Genomic DNA, 14,565 nt, shown 5'->3' on the forward strand with positions numbered 1-14,565 from the left:
CTTAAAACACAAAATGTAGACTGATATTTCAGTGCATTATTGAATTCGTACTGCAAAATTGTATGTGGCATCCAGATACGTTAAACAAAGGGCACTAACTGCCTTCTCAAGTGGATGTAGAAGCTTTCAACATATTATTTGAAGAAAAGGAAGAATATAACTCACCCATATCAACAGGTCGCCTGCTCGTTAGCTTTTGTTCTTTTTGATTTTTCTGTTCACAGATCGACAGCTACATCTCCTATGGTACAACTGTGACTGTGCTTCAAAAATACTGTTTTGTCTATCAAGCATCTTAAAGTATCTTGAGTCCATGAAAGGCAGAATATAAAATGCCTTCAATCTATTGGTATTGGAAACCAAAACTGAGTGTTGATGAGAAGGCTATTAGTGGGTTGGCATTACCTGATGACACCACTGAAGATACTGTCCATCACTTTTGATTAAAAGTAAATGGATAAAGTAGTAGCTAGTCAGATTTGACCTTTGTTTGTACAAAGGGCATGCCTAGACAACATTTCTGGATAAATTCCAATGACATAGCCATAATGGAATGATTTGTCTGAAAGTTTTGGTATACGTCTTTGGGGCGGCACAGTGGCTCAGTGGTTAGAACGGCTACCTCGCAGCGCCAAGGATCCAGGTCGATTCCAGCCTCGGGTGACTGTGTGGAGTTTGCACATTCTCCCCATGTCTGCGTGGATTTCCTCCTGGTGCTCCAGTTTCCTCCCACAGTTCAAAGATGTGCAGGTTAGGTAAATTGGCTATGCTAAATTGCCCAGAGTGATAGGTGCATTAGTAGGGAGTAGGGAAATGGGTCTGGGTGGGTTACTCTTCGGAGGGTCGGTGTGGACTTGTTGGGCTGAAGGGCCTGTTTCCTCACTGTAGGGAATCTAATCTATCTTTAGCACAAAAACCAAAGTTGACTCAACATTGAGTTGTCCAATTTCAAATAACCTCCCTTTTCAGCCCCTCCCCCTTCCTTCCAGCTACCAACTGGATTATACTCTCTACCTGTGTTCACCTATTACTACCTCATCAATTAGCCCTTCTGATTTATCTGGTGTTCCCCTTACACCCACCCCAGTTCTGAAGAAAGGTTACACCCAAAACATTGACTTCTCCACCTTCTGATGCTGCCTGGCTTGCTGCATTCTTCCTGCCTCCTGCTTGAATACCAACATTGTGTCATATTCAGCGGCTTCATGGTATAATAGCACTCAAAATTTGTACTCAAATCTTCAATTGAAACAGAAAAAAAATCAATCTCACTTAGTTGCACAGTGACTTCCTCTGCATCAGTGTCTAAAATTATTATGAGATAACCTAGCTTCCACGTAATGCTCTTGGATGAGAGGGATTGGATTCTTCCTGCTGGAAATCAAGTCCCACTATTCCTGGACTCATTACAAATATGAAAAAATTCATTTAAACAATTCAAAGTCCCTAAATTACTCAACTGATGAACAAAGGTTAAAAGAAAGCCTCACTTCGTTTATGTAACTAACAAAAGAAATCTTTATTATTAACAAATAGGCTTTAAACAATGGCAATTAGAAATGATGAATTGCTAACTTATAACATTTTAGTGTAAACTCTAGCCCTTTTACATTCGCCATCCCTTTCACAAACAAACATACATATAAAGACAGTAGACATGGATTTTAAGGCTGGGAAAAGAAAAATGTCAGGGAAACACAGTTCAATAGCAGATGTCTAGATCACAGAAGTTGAGTTGTTTCTTCCAAATCCTTTTACATTTTTGCTGATAAAACACTTGTTTTCACACGGATGCCATTTTCCATTTGCTGGCTGTATATCTATTCTTTCACTTTTTAATGGTGTTTTATTCCACCTTCAACAGAAGATTTGCATAGGGAGGCAGCAAACTGTTACTGAAGATTTTCTAGTGCTTCCAGAACGAGAGAGAGAGATTTTTTTCACATCTCTTTGCAGGCCAGAGGATTTTCTGCTGCTCTGTCCCCACATAAGCCATGGTCACCTCATTACCAGCCAATCAAAACATTGTCAAGCAGTTGTTGCCCTGGTTCAGAACCCATCCACTCTGTGGTGCCTGCTTTCTCCATTTCAGGGGAAGAGGGGAAAACAATATTGTAAACAATTCAGTGTGCTCCAGTAAACATAACTTTTAAAACCACAGCCATTGCTTCACACAGTCTTTGTAGTTTAGAATAGTACTTTTTAAAAGTGCAAAACTAAAGTAACTAAAAATGTGGTACTTACAAATGAAAATAGGATCACATGGGTTACTCCATCCTGTTGAAACCTACATTTATGTAGGTAGTAGTGTTCCATAAAGTTCCACACTATAGGAAGGGTTATTGACACTTTAAAGAATTCACTGTAGATTGGTGTTTACATAACCCCATTGGCAGGTTTGAATGCCACTCCTGTTGCTTTAGTATGTTGGTTTGAAAAGTGTCACACTGGAAAGGCACAGCAGGTCAGGCACCATCCGAGGAGCAGGAGAATCGACATTTTGGACATTGCTGATGAAGGGCTTAAGCCCAAAACATCGATTCTCCTGCCCTTCGGTTGCTACCTGATCTGCTGTGCTTTTCCAGTGCCACACTTTTAGACTTTGACCTCCAGCATCTGCAGCCCTCACATTTTCCTTGCATCTAGTATTTTACCTTCAGAAGGGTAAATTCACGTATGCAGGAAGCCAAATGACTCTAGCCAAGGGAAGACCACATGTGCAGGTTCAGTGGGCCCATCGGACAACCTCACCAAGGATATCTCCTAATTTCATCCACCTGAATCTTGACTTTCTACATCCATCCTCACTCCCTCACCCAGGATAGGTTGACAGTCCCCTACAAAAGACCCTCAACTCAATTTAGGTTCCTCAGCCTTGGTGAGTGGCTGACTTACCCATAGGACACAACATAGTCCCATTCATTGCAGCTTGCTAAGCAGAACTTAGAGATAGAGATAGAGTTTTGGTTGAAAGAATGCTGCTTTCATCATTTAACTGCTGCATGTCAATTGTTTGGATCATAGGCATTCTCCCTCTCACTGACTTCAACCTGGGGTGTTGTAGAATAAATGCAGGCTACTTAGAGTGAATGATTTTTCTAAAATTAGGGTCCATAGGTATAAGGATAAGTGTAAGAGACTTAGAAGAACAAAATAAATTTAGTCACAAAGCATTGAGAGTAGGAATTTACTTAATATCTGGTGAAATGCCCATAGTCAAGATTAGATGTATAGCTGGATACAAAATAAAAATGAATGATGGGAACAAGACATTATGACCAGATTATTTACTTGCCTGCATGATAAAAAAAAATCAACAAAATGACCTGTTTCCATATTATAACTTCTATGTTTGTGTCCTCAACACTTGAGATAGGGTTAAATATGGAAGCTCCTCACTCAACTCGATCAGTAAGTGTTCCAAGGAGTCATTGTTTTTCTGGTTGACAATGAAGCTCCCACTTAGAAGTGTCTTCCTTGCCTCCAGAGTTTTCTCCATAATGGTGATGAGCATGATCAAGAACGGAGTTGCTAGAAGAGGTGAAGCAATAGGGCAGATCAAGGAGATTTCCATGAATTTAACTAATTTGAAGATATCAATCTTCATGGTATCTCGAATGTTCATCACTCCCTGCATGCCCCAATAACCGAACTCTGAGAACTGACTTGCCTATGAGATACAACATATACAGGGATATTAATGGCAGAACCCAGCAGTGTCCACACTCTGTTGATTCATAATAAATCTCAAAGAAATGATTTATTTTCCTCTCAATCTGTCCACCGTCTTGCCCATTCATCTGTGTAACCCCCCCCTATAGCTCATAATCATATTTGCACCTAATTATGGCCTCGTACATTTTAAAAAATTGATTTACAGGATGAAGGTGTCACATACGAGGCCAACATTTATTGCCCATCCCTAATTGTCACCCAGAGGCCAGTTAAGAGTCAACCATATTGCTGTGGGTCTGGAATAAATAGCAGACCAGGTAACGATGACAGTTTCCTTCCCTAAAGGACATTCACTAATTCACTATCCATCAAATTCAGCACCGCCTTCCTAACCTGCAATCTTCTTCCCGACCTCTCCGCCCCCACCCCAGTCTGACCTATCACCCTCACCTTGACCTCTTTCCACCTATCACATTTCCGACGCCCCTCCCCCAAGTTCCTCCTCCCTATCTTTTATCTTAGCCTGCTGGACCAACTTTCCTCATTCCTGAAGAAGGGCTAATGCCCGAAACGTCGATTCTCCTGTTCCCTAGATGCTGCCTGACCTGCTGCGCTTTTCCAGCAACACATTTCCATCTCTGATCTCCAGCATCTGCAGACCTCACTTTCTCCGCTCTGACTAATGAAGGCAAGTATGCCAAACATTTCTTTACCAAACTGTCTACCGGTGATGCCACTTTGAAGGAACTATGCAGCACAACCCTAGGTCTCTTTGTTCAATAACACCTCCCAGGGCCCTACCATTAACTGTGTCAGATTTAGGCTGGTTGCCTTACCAAAATGCAGCACCTTGCGTTTGTATAAATTTAAACTACACCTGGTCCATTGGCCCAACTGATCAAGATCTCCTTTGTACTCTTAGATAATCTTCACTGTCCACCACATCATCAATTTTGATGTCAGCCACAAACTTACAAAGCTTCCTTGATTCATCTGCCTAATGTCACTCAGTGTGATAGAGTTATAACACTCTTTTGAAGCAGAGATGTTATATTTCTATAGCATCTTTAATGTAATTGTTACTTTAGTTGTTTAGAAATATTAGCTGAAACAATTGCTTTGGATATTAAACAATTTTACTTGTCATTAGAGGAGATGGGAATGGGAATGTGCATTGTGATGGAAGATGTGAGTTTTATACATATGATCACATTTTTAGAATTTGGATTTTAGCATAATGGTTTAATTTTTTTGAGAATTGATTTAATATTAATGAGATCAGGTTTTCAAAATAATGATTTAAGCTAGTCTATGCAAATGTGTTTAAAAAGGCAGGAGAGAAAACATTTAAGCCATTAGTTTATTATAGTCAAGGATGGGCATGTGTTCTTTTTCTTAAAAACAAAGTTCTTGAATTCAGTTCAAAAAAGACCTGACCAAAGTCAGATGCAAGAATAGTTTCTCCCAGAAAAAGAAGTTTGTTCATAACAGTTAAGGGAATAAGTTAATTCTGTGTAAGTGTTTTGGTTTGTGACCAGGGATGTTTGGTTAGAAGTTTGCATTGCTTATTCAAAAGCTGAGAAAATCTAAGATCTCAGCTAAGTGTATCAAAGCAGAAATGTTGTGCAGTTAATCCGACCAGAACCGACCTGAAGCAGTTAAATACATCTACAGATTTGCTAGGGAAGGAACACTTCTCTGGATTTTGATTAATGGTTTTGAGAAGTAGATAGGACTTCTTTTGAAAGTTACTATATGCAGCTAACTTTGTCTGCTCTATTTCATTTTTCTTTTGGGCAACAAACATTTATTACTAAAGCCAAATCTGCAGTCTGGTGTGCTTACGTTTCAGTGAAAGACTGTCACATTTTTTTAAAAATGAAGTATCAAGTCAGAATTCATTCTGGGATCTGACTTGTCCAGAACAAACATCAGAACAGCACTTAGAAGTCAATTACTACAGAATAGCTTATCCTGATACTGGTTTGGCTACAGGAATATAAAGTTCTTAAAAATGGTGAAGGAAACAATAATCAGACAATCTAAAACATTTCAGAATTAAAATGACAAGATGAATTAAACACGCCACATCATGTACAGATCAGTGAAGGCAACCAAAACAAAGATAATAATTTATTAAACTTGACACACTGTTTGATTAACACTGTCTTTACATATGCTTTCTCCCTGCAACAATTGTAATACTATACATTAATTTCAAAACCCAAACTTAGAAATAAAGAAAAATATTCAACATATCCGTATGCTGATTTCTGAGTAAGTTACTGTTGGGACAAAATAAATCAAGGTATGTACATGTTTATAAGCCTAATTTCCCACATATATTTTACATATAATATGTAAAATAATATAATTTCCACACTCTCTTTATACATAGACTAAAGTCTGACATTCAGAAGCAGATAGTTTAAAATGCTACAAGATTTTAATACATTGAATTTTAAACCAAATGCAATAATTGTTCTGTATAAGTTAATTTTTCAAGTTAGTTGATACTGAAACTGTAATAAATGTATATATATGAACGTGCAGTAATGACAAGAGAAAAATGGTTAAGCAGAAAAGAGCATAAAAAACTGCAGAAAATTACACAAAAAATGCAGACCATGTCTGTACTCTGGTATTGCATTAGAAGGTTTCATCATCATTACAGTTGTTTGTCCAGTGCCCAAAAACTTCACAGATGTCACAATAGGGCCGCTCTTCATTTCTATTGCCGTGATAAGTAGTATGTTGTGGAAATTCAGGCATCTGTGCTTGTGTGGGACAATCCTCTGTATCATGGAGGTCAAAGCAATCGCAGATATCACAGAAGAGACGAGGTGGTGGTTTTTTCTTTGTTTGTGTCTCATTTAAGCTGTAAAAGCAGATTGCATGGCATATCATTAGTGTTTAGTCTGAAAGCTACATTTTATGTCCTTTCCTGAAGGTCACAACACTAAATGGTTGAAGAAAGTGTGAAAGGCTCTGATAGTCTTGTGTTTTAGAAGACTTGACACTTATTATATCTTTCTCTCTCAACTTTCTTGTGTTACATACAAACTGACAACTATCTGTTCAACAGGAGGGGATACTAGGGGTCGGCAGAAATTGTTTCCCCATGTGGTTGAGTCTAAGACCAGAGGGCATAACGACAGAGTAAGTGGTCACCCATGTAGAACAAGATAAGACTTTTCCCTTTCAGAAGACAGCACACCAGTGGAATTCTTTACTGCAGAGGGCGATCAAAGTTCATGGGGATAAAGCAGGAAAATGGAGTTTAAGCTGATTAGTTCAGTAATGATTTTATTCTAAGATGGAGTCACCCCCTATCTTATGGTAATGGGTGAGGTAGCAAAATCCTGAAGGGGGTCTACTTATTCCTCTGTACAGTACCTCTCACAACAGTACAATTAAATCTACAAATTGAACTTTTGGGAAGCAAGCAACTTCTTTAAAGCATGACAGGTATTGGATAGTTTGAGAGTTGCACACCTGCACCCTAATTTCCCATCTCTTGAATCTCTCAGTGACAAATATCAAGGGTTCAGGACGTGAAGAATTCTCAGATTTTTCAGTGCAGACTATGAATTTCATGTTGCATTCAGAAAATTCACTACGTTTATTATTTCAATTTACCTGCCAAAATTGTTTTCATCAGTAGCATCATTGCCATTAAGGGACGCTTCAGCAATTTGTGCTAGCTTCGCCTTCAGTTCTTCATTCTTCCTTTGTAAATCCACTATCACAGAGTTCAGGAAATCAATCTAGGATTCAAAATGATTAAAATATAATCAGTTATCTTTAGCACATCATTACTTTTGAAATCCTTAAAAGGGAGTGCACACTGATCTCAATGAAAATTGAATACAAATATTAGTTTTCGGAAAGAAAAAGGCCCAGGCTAATTGAGAATATTCTGGACACTCACACAATGTATTCTGAGCATGTTTGGTCTTTGTAAGTCAAGCCACAATAAGAGAGATTTCACACTCTTTTTGACTCACTAAATTCACAGGACACAACTGTTTTGCTGACTTGTATAGAGTCAAAAACTGTAATGGATGAATAGAAAAATATCAATTTTGGTTTTCCCCTTAATGTAACATTCTTGCAGATTGTCCTGGAGAATGCAACTCAAAATCCCTCAGCAAAATGTAGATTAATTCATATTTAATATAGGACTTTGAGAAAGGCTCCATTTCTCCCACCCCCCAAAAATGGAGGCATTAAAAGACAATTTACTTAGTAGAATTATTAATGATGTTTGTTTATATTCTGCAATTTTTCAATATTGAGTGATTGACTTGTCACATTTCCCTATCATTTGTATCGGTGGTTTCTCTCAATTGGTTATTTGGGATTAGCTTTCATAGGTTAGGAGTAATTTTCTTTTGGCTGTTTTCAAACTTTCTTGTTTCTGATTCACTCTGTCATTATTTGATATTTTGCCTTAATTCAGCATCAAGGGAAAGTGCATTCACGAAAATATAACAAATAGGAAATAAGTGCGAAATGTAATATTTTTACTATATTATGGGCACTTTTAACTAATAAAAATATTTCAATTTTGAGCTCATACCAGTAATGGACAAACATCATCAGATATACATATTCAATATTTGATTCTTTTCCCCCTTCTTTCAACATTAACTCCAGCCTGACAATAATTACTGTTGATAAGATTCAGGTAACAGGGTGATCTTAGGTTTTTTTTTACTGATACAAATGTAGAACAAACAGATAAGAAAAGAAAGGCAAGCAAAAACAAACCATTTGCTGTTTGGAGAGAAGCATCCGCAGTGTCAAGAGGGGAAGAAATGAAGAAACGAGTTAGTACATTACTTAACTAAAAGCTTTTGCAAAAATAGGAAATAAGCAGAATAAGCATACACAGTATTGCAATTTATTGCTTTTTAGCATTTTTTTCACAAAAAAATTGAAAGACAATCTAATAAACCTGACAAGGTAAAAATATTTTCAAATAAACTCTTCATTTGCAGGTGATATTTTCCAAACAGCTGTTCCAAACAGGAACGGCTGAGGATACTGGGATTGTATTCGTTGGAGTTTAGAAGATTAAGGGGAGACTTAATAGAGACGTACAAAATAATACATGGCTTGGAAAAGGTGGATGCTAGGAAATTGTTTCAGTTAAACGAGGAGACTAGGACCCGTGGACACAGCCTTAGAATTAGAGGGGGTCATTTCAGAACAGAAATGCGGAGACATTTCTTCAGCCAGAGAGTGGTGGGCCTGTGGAATTCATTGCCACGGAGTGCAGTGGAAGCCGGGACGCTAAATGTCTTCAAGGCCGAGATTGATAGATTCTTGTTGTCTTGAGGAATTAAGGGCTACGGGGAGAACGCTGGTAAGTGGAGCTGAAATGCGCATCAGCCATGATTGAATGGCGGAGTGGACTCGATGGGCCGAATGGCCTTACTTCCACTCCTATGTCTTATGGTCTTATGGTCCAGGTAATGATCACAAACAGCAGAATAATCCAGATTTTGGAAAAGTGGCTTAACATTCCGTTAGGTTACCTACTAGCTTTCTGTGCAATAAAATGTTTTATAATTGTTCATGTCCAATTCCTAAACTTGAGCACAAAAATGAAAGAGGTTGACACGGCAGTGCAGTACTACACCATTAAAGATGCCACTTCCCAAATTATGTTAAGCTGAGACCAGCCCTGTTGCCTATTTGCATGGATGTAAAATATCCCATGGCATTCCCTATCCCTGGTTATAATTGCTTTTAAAAAGTATCGGGAAAGGTACTTGCCGCATTGAAAACTGTTGGTATGTGTAAGTTTGTAAACGGCACCAAATTGGTGGGATAATGGAGAGAGAACGTACAGAGATCGTAATCAGAAGGGCAGATAGGAGTTTAATTTAGATGTATGTGAGGTGATGCATTTTGGTAAGGCAAACCAGGGCAGGACTTACAAAGTTAATGGTAGGGCCCTGAGGAGTATTCGTGAACAGGGTGACCTAGAGGGTGCACGTTCATATTTCCTTGAAAGTAATGTCACATGCACACAGAGTGGTGAAGGCATATCTGCTTTCATTGGTCAGAGCATTGAGTACAGGAGTTGGGACGTCATGTTGCAGCTGCAAAAGACACTGGTGAGATCACTTTGGAATACTATGTACAATTCTGGTCTCCCTGCTAATAGGAAGGATACTTTAAACTAGAATGGGTACAGAAAAAAATTACAAGAATGTTGCCAGATCTGAAAGGTTGGATTATAAGGAGAGGCTGAATAGACTGGGTGTTCTTTTTTCCTTGGAGCATTGGAGGCTGAGGATTGACCTTATACAGGTTTATAAAATCATGTGGGGCATAAATACCTCATTCTTGCCAATCAAGTTCCCAAACTAAACTAATCCCATTTGCCTGCATTTGGCTCAGATCCTTCTAAATCTTTTCTATTCATGTACCTGTCCAAATATCTTCTAGGTGTTGTAACCTATACCTGCATCTACCACTTCCACTGGCAGCTCATTCTATATACAAACCACCCAGTGAAAAAGTTGCCCCTCAGATCCCTTTTAAAGCTTTCTCCTCTCACCTTAAATGGCCTTCTTCCGTACTCTAGAGATTATATGATTCTAAGGTCACCCTCATCCTGCTACAGTCCAGGATAGGAAAGGTCCCAGCTAGTCCAGTCTCTCCTTATAAGGTAAATCTGCCAGTAGTGCATACCTGTGCACGTGTGTAAGCAATGCTGAACTCTCTCTCCTTCTCCAAAGACTAATGGTCAAAAGAAACCTTAATGACGGAGACAGAACGGATTGTTTCAGACTCAGGATATTGGGGACTACAGAACTGAAGGTCCAATTTATATGTGATTGCTTATTCTTGGATGATTTTCACCAGTCTAATGTCTGGTCTAATTAATTTCATAAAAATATACATAGAATTGAATACCCAAGATCTTTTTCTTGAGGGTAGGGAGTCCAAATCTATAGGTTTCAGGTTAAATAGGACCTGAGGAGGCAACGTTTTCAAACAGAGGGTGGTGCATGTATAGAACGAGCTTCTAGAGGAAGTGGTAGAGGCAGATACAATTCCAACATTTAGAAAGGCACCTGGACGGGTACATGAATAGAAAATATTTAGACGGATATAGACCGAATGCAAGCAAATGGGACATTAAATTTGGGCTAACTGATCTGCATGGATGAGTTGGACTGAAGGGTCTGTTTCCATGTTGTATGACTCGATGTTTTCATTTTGTTTTCAATTATTTTAAGAAAAGAACTTTGTCTGTTCTCAAGCAACCATCAACTTCTCCCACTCCTTGGATGAAAAATATGAGTAGCCATTACTACAGTAAACTCTTCTCAGATATGGACGCACTTAAAACAGAAAGTAGCCTTTGGAGAATTTCTTAACCTTTTCATGTATATACAAAATAAGACTTTTGAGTCTGAAGCTTAAAGACTACATTTGGCTCTCTGTCAAATATTGCATGCAGTTGAGCTGATTTAAAAATCTTGTAGAGAAATAATAAGTACAAATTATAACCCATCCTCTATTTGTTGTACTTAATTCAGCTTATTCATTACAAATTTTCCATGATGTTTGGTTACAGTTTATCACCAGTGCTTCAATACACATCTGTCTCTTGTACATTTGAGTATCTTTCTTCATTTTGACAATATCAATCCAATGTTGAGCAAATGATAAAATGACAAGTTTACCTGGCTCTCAGCTGAATCATTTCCTTCACTTTGTTTTTCAATGACTGGTTCACCTTGAAATAAATAACAACATAGCTTAAACCCTAACTATGCATTAAAGTACAAAGAGTTTACAAGCTCAGAAGAACATTACAAGAATACATTCTTCGTACTTTTACGAAATTGTGCCAACATTTCTTTTCTAAAACATTAGCTGAGATTTTGGAGTCAATTATCATGATTTGTATCTCATCACCAGATACTAGGTATTACTTCATACTTTTATTGATTGACTGAACCGAAAGGAGGTTACAGTACAATCCTACAGCCAGTCAGGTCCGTGCAATCTTTGCTAGTTTTCATACTACTTTATATGCTTGAGGAATTTTATGGTTACTCTTTTTTTTATTCCATTGGGCATCAGCCACGGAGGAGAGGGCTTGTGGTGTTGTATCTTGTATCCCTGCCTCTGAACCAGGAGCTCTGGGACCTGATGACCATAGAAGTTTGGGGGGAAATTGGGGATGGGGAGTCAGTGGTAGCTCAGTCACACCACTTCGACATACAAGGTCAGAAGGCTGTGGAATCACCTCTCCTTTAATGCTTTGAACTCACAGTTAGATGCACTTTGGTGATATACAAAGGTAGTGCCGCATGGTCAGGGTGCTGTCTTTCAGATCAGATGTTAAATCTTGTCTGTCCTCTCAAGTGAATGCAAATGATCCTCTCAAAATATTTAAAGGAGGGCAGGGACAATCTCATTGCACTGACGATCATTAGAACAAAACTCATTATTGTTTGTTGAAATTTGTGGGGTGCAGATTTTCTACTGTATTTTTCAACAGTCTAAGTGAGTACACGAGTTCTAGATGGGTGCTAAAATACTTTGGAAAGGGCTGGAAGTCAAAACAAGGTGCATTCTAAGTGATTTTTTTCTTTTCTTCACGCTTCTGAGAAATAGAGTGTCATGAGAGCTCAACTTCCACCAGTTTTCATATAAAGCATTTGCCTACATCTCATCTGACATAGGTACAACTAAAGTGAGGAAAGCCATGATCTTTGGCAACTTGAACCCTTTTGTCATTCAATATATTTTACAATATGTGATGAGAAATTTAAACAAATCCAACGAATGAACAGTATGCAGTTAAAATGCCTTGTGTTCCTCACCTTCCATTTTGGGTATTAATGGGTGGTCTGAACAGCAGGTAAATTGCTGATCCAAAGCTGGCAGGCCCTCAATTTGTACATGCTAATGACATAATCAGGCCCTGACATAACACCTCACAGGGCAGTGAGCTGGAAATCAAGCTCTTGTACCCCCAGAGTTGTCACAAAAGTCAAAGACTTTAAAATATTCCCCAAGGTACCTGCTTTTCGGGCCCAAGTTCATAGAAAGCAAGGCCCAAATTTTTGGACTTCACAAGAATTACTATTCATTATAAGTTAAACTCTAGCTACAGGTTAATAGTTATATAACATCACCATATAACCTTATACATTAAAACTAATCCCCTTTTATATTTAAACCTGGATAGAAAAGAAATATGGATGGTGGGAAAAAGAACATGCAAAAACTTTCAGTAGTCTGTGTGTTGATTCCTGCCGATCAGGCTTCCTCTCAATTTTCCTTATCCATATGCTCCCACTAATTTAGAGCAGCAGAGCTGGTTCCTTAATAAAATGTCACTGACTTATCAATTCAAAAGTCACAGCTTACATCAACAACTGAAGGGAAGATAAATTGGTTTGCTATGCATTTAAATGATGCTTGCCATGAATGTCAGGTTATTTGCTTTTCAAATCACGCAGCAATGCTTGCAAAACAATGGTTTTGCAACATTTCTTTCTCATTTCAGTCTACAATTTTATAAAGCATAAACACAAAAAGACACGGTCTTTACACTGACGATATTTTTCAATAGCCTGTGAGAGAAAACTGCCACAGCTTTCTAACCAAGTTTAGGATCAGACTGAAAATGATTATATAGTCGGAGGCTCTATGGATTCTCTAGTTTTTTTTAGGAGGGGGGTGTCCAAGATGAAAATGTTCCTCTCAGCCCCAGAAGAAAAATGTAGGTCGGCCTGGCCACACAGTCTCCACTGCTCCCACCCCAAATCACTCCAGAAGTTCTATTCCCATACTTGCCTAACTGAGGATTTTCTAGAGACCAATTGTCACTTTCTGTGGTCGAAATTGTCAGCATCTCATATCATGAGGGGATATAAACTAATGCTGTCTATTGGAAGCCTATTTGCAGTTAAAATCACAGCACTGCCAGCTTACCATCATGGTACAAAAGGGGTGTGTGTGTGTGTTGTGTGTGTATATATACCTACAAATCACATGACCAAATGGATTGAGAGGGGTTTTGCATCTCTCATATCACTCAAATGATTTTTTTTTTTGTTTTACAAACTTTAAAGCCACACCAGGGAATGAAAACCACTCCAGGCCATTTTGATCAATGGTTCTGTAACAGTAATAGCAAAAATCTGGGTAAATATCAACTGGTACACAATTCATAGACAATAATTAGAACTGATTATTTCATAAAGAATTTCTCTATGAAAATAAGTACCTTAATCTTACAGTGAAAAGTGGAACACTAAAGCAGTCTGTAAGCTGACAATCATACAAAGTAGTACTGATTAATAGTAAATATATTAATTTGCTGTACTAATTCAAAAGTTTGTTCTTCTATTTACCTGAAGAGGATGTAACATTGTCAAGCTGCCTCTTGTTATCATTGATTTTCTTCTCCAAATTCTGCACCTTTTGTTCAAGTTTTGATTTATCAGATTCCAATGATTGGACTACTGACTGCAATTGTTTTGCCATGGCATTTTCATTTCGTAGCACTGTGATCTATACACCAAACAAAGTTAACCATCACTGATGGTGGTAGAAATTGCATGCGTTTTACAAGCTGACAAGTTATTTATTTTAAGCTTTAGAAAATATTTTACATGACAAGAAAGTAGAATGCACATGGAAGAGTGTGGGGTGCTGGAAAAGCACAGCAGATCAGGCAGCATCTGAGGAGCAGGAGAATCGAAGTTTTGGGTATAAGCCCTTCATCAGAAATGCCCTCATTACATAAGCCCTCATTCTTGAGGAAAAGCACCACACATGTGACTCTGATCTCCAGCATCTGCAGTCCTCACTTTTTTCTAATGTACATGGAATGCCTTTAATGAA

General features: G+C 38.3%; 1 protein-coding gene across 1 annotated transcript in view; it reads right to left on the reverse strand.

Annotated features, from left to right (window-relative positions):
- Nucleotides 1-5,780: 5,780 nt before the first annotated feature.
- Nucleotides 5,781-14,565, reverse strand: part of clip1a (CAP-GLY domain containing linker protein 1a) — a 146,006-nt gene continuing 137,221 nt past the window's right edge. The window contains exons 25-28 of the mRNA XM_087999795.1: nt 14,073-14,232; nt 11,385-11,437; nt 7,315-7,442; nt 5,781-6,553 (exon numbers count right to left, since the gene is read on the reverse strand). Coding sequence (XP_087855921.1) covers nt 6,325-6,553; nt 7,315-7,442; nt 11,385-11,437; nt 14,073-14,232 — 570 coding nt within the window. The 3' untranslated portion in view covers nt 5,781-6,324. The remainder of the gene's footprint in view (nt 6,554-7,314; nt 7,443-11,384; nt 11,438-14,072; nt 14,233-14,565) is intronic.

The sequence above is a fragment of the Chiloscyllium plagiosum genome, unplaced genomic scaffold, assembly GCF_037043375.1.
Source record: "Chiloscyllium plagiosum isolate Xiang-an unplaced genomic scaffold, Cpla_swu_hap1 HiC_scaffold_24, whole genome shotgun sequence".
Taxonomy (NCBI): domain Eukaryota; kingdom Metazoa; phylum Chordata; class Chondrichthyes; order Orectolobiformes; family Hemiscylliidae; genus Chiloscyllium; species Chiloscyllium plagiosum.